General features: G+C 43.3%; 1 protein-coding gene across 1 annotated transcript; it reads left to right on the forward strand.

Annotated features, from left to right (window-relative positions):
• The first annotated feature begins 1,001 nt into the window (after window positions 1-1,001).
• Window positions 1,002-2,444, forward strand: LOC131517293 (phosphoglycerate kinase 1-like). Its single transcript, XM_058739201.1, is given in 3 exon segments — window positions 1,002-1,577; window positions 1,579-1,786; window positions 1,789-2,444. Coding segments are annotated over 3 exon segments (1,251 nt in total). The 5' UTR covers window positions 1,002-1,016; the 3' UTR covers window positions 2,271-2,444.

Consider the following 2,444-nt stretch of genomic DNA (forward strand, 5'->3'; position numbering starts at 1 on the left):
TTATTTAAACATCTTTAGTTACAATTTACTCATTTGGACAATACACATAAAAATATTAATCATGTAGGATTTTGAAATTCTGAGGATTAGAAACAATGTTTGTAAAGAGCCCAGCATAGTGTCTGACTCAGTGATGCTATATCATTGCTAAAAGATGTCATTTAATAGCCTTAAAATAATTGTTTTAAAATCATCTATTAACTAATAAATCAGATAGCTAAATTACATATATATTAGTCAATTGGCTCAAAACATTTAATATAATAACCAACTTGGAATTTAAAGAATGCAAATAAAACGAAGGTAAATGTTTGTAAAAATGAAAAAAGTTAAATGTACTTTACCTAATAAGAAACCCTATAAGCCCAGGAGGAAAGGCTCTTGGTTTAGCACTGTTCTTCCCAATGTAGGTAGGGAGGTTAAAGACTCTGCCATAAACTAGGCACCCACATGGGTTCACGCAGATAACCTAACAGAACATAATAGAGTCCCTGAAGAAAGCTCCATCTATTCTGTTAGGAATATATTTTGTGGTAGCCAGCATCTGGGTGTTCTCTCTCACTGAGGGGAAACAAAAAGCCACGGGCTACATTCCATTAAGCAAAAAGGAAGACGGTATCAATTTGCCATCAAGAGATTATAGAGGAATAGATTCCCATGATGCAGGGCTCAAACCCACAAACCGTGAGGTCATGACCTGAGCTGAAGTCGGATGCTTAATTGACTGAGCCACCCAGTGCCCTTTAAATTCCCTTTTGATTTCCTTTTTGACCCAGTGATTGTTTAAGATTGTATTGTTTAATTTCCACATATTATGTGAGTTTTCCCATTTTCTTGCTTTTAATGATTTCTAGTTTCATTCCATTGTGGTCAGAAATGATACATGGTATAATTTTATCTTCTTAAATTTGTTAAGACTTGTTTTGTCAGTGATTCTGCGTGCGATTAGAGCACACGTTGGCCGCCTTCTTCTCCGCTGTTTAAGCCTTCAGCCTTGCTGCCATTGAATTACCAAGATGTCGCTTTCTAATAAGCTGATTCTGGACAAGCTGAATGTGAAGGCGAAGTGGGTCATCATGAGAGTGGACTTCAATGTTCCAACGAAGAACAACCAGATAACAAACAACCAGAGAATCAAGGCTGCCATCCCACGCATCAAATTCTGCTTGGACAATGGAGCTAAGTCAGTTGTTCTTATGAGCCATATGGGCCGGCCTGATGGTGCCCCCACACCTGACAAGTACTCTTTGGAGCCAGTTGCTGTAGAACTCAAATCTCTGCTTGGCAAGGATGTTTTATTCTTAAAGGACTGTGTGGGCCCAGAAGTGGAGAAAGCTTGTGCTGACCCAGCTGCTGGGTCTGTCATCCTGTTGGAGAGCCTCTGCTTTCATGTGGAGGAAGAGGGGAAGGGAAAAGATGCTTCTGGGAATAAGGTTAAAGCTGAGCCAGCCAAAATAGAAGCCTTCCAAGCTTCACTTTCCAAGCTAGGAGATGTCTATGTCAATGATGCTTTCGGCACTGCTCACCGAGCCCACAGCTCCATGGTGGGAGTCAATCTGCCACAGAAGGCTGGAGCTTTTCTTGATGAAGAAGGAGCTGAACTACTTTGCCAAGGCCTTGGAGAGCCCAGAGCGACCCTTCCTGGCCATCCTGGGCGGAGCTAAAGTTGTAGACAATATCCAGCTGATCAATAATATGCTGGACAAAGTCAATGAGATGATTATTGGTGGTGGAATGGCTTTTACCTTCTTCCTTAAGGTGCTCAACAACATGGAGATTGGCACTTCTCTGATGAAGAGGAAGCCAAGATCGTCAAAGATATGATGTCCAAAGCTGAGAAGAATGGTGTGGAAATTACCTTGCCTGTTGACTTTGTCACTGCTGAAAAGTTTGATGAGAATGCCAAGACAGGGCAAGCCACTGTGGCCTCTGGCATAACTGCTGGCTACATGGGCTTGGATTGTGGTCCTGAGAGCAGCAAGAAGTATGCTGAGGCAGTCGCTCGGGCTAAGCAGATTCTGTGGAATGGCCCTGTGGGCGTATTTGAATGGGAAGCTTTTGCCCAAGGAACCAAAGCCCTCATGGATGTGGTGGTGAAAGCCACTTCCAGGGGCTGCATCACCATCATAGGTGGTGGAGACACTGCCACTTGCTGTGCCAAATGGAACACAGAGGATAAAGTCAGCCATGTGAGCCCCGGGGGTGGTGCCAGTTTAGAGCTCCTGGAAGGTAAAATCCTTCCTGGGGTGGATGCTTTCAGCAGTGTTTAGTACTTTCCTGCCTTTTGGTTCCTGTGCACAACCCCTAAGTCAACTTAGCACCTGTTGCATCTCTACTTGGCATTAGCTAAAATCTTCCCCCATGTCAAGATTCAGCTAGTGGCTAAGAGATGTAATGCCAGGAACCCTTAAAACAGTTGCACGGTATCTCAGCTCTTCTTTATC

Source organism: Neofelis nebulosa, chromosome 7, assembly GCF_028018385.1.
Source record: "Neofelis nebulosa isolate mNeoNeb1 chromosome 7, mNeoNeb1.pri, whole genome shotgun sequence".
NCBI classification, from domain to species: Eukaryota; Metazoa; Chordata; class Mammalia; order Carnivora; family Felidae; genus Neofelis; species Neofelis nebulosa.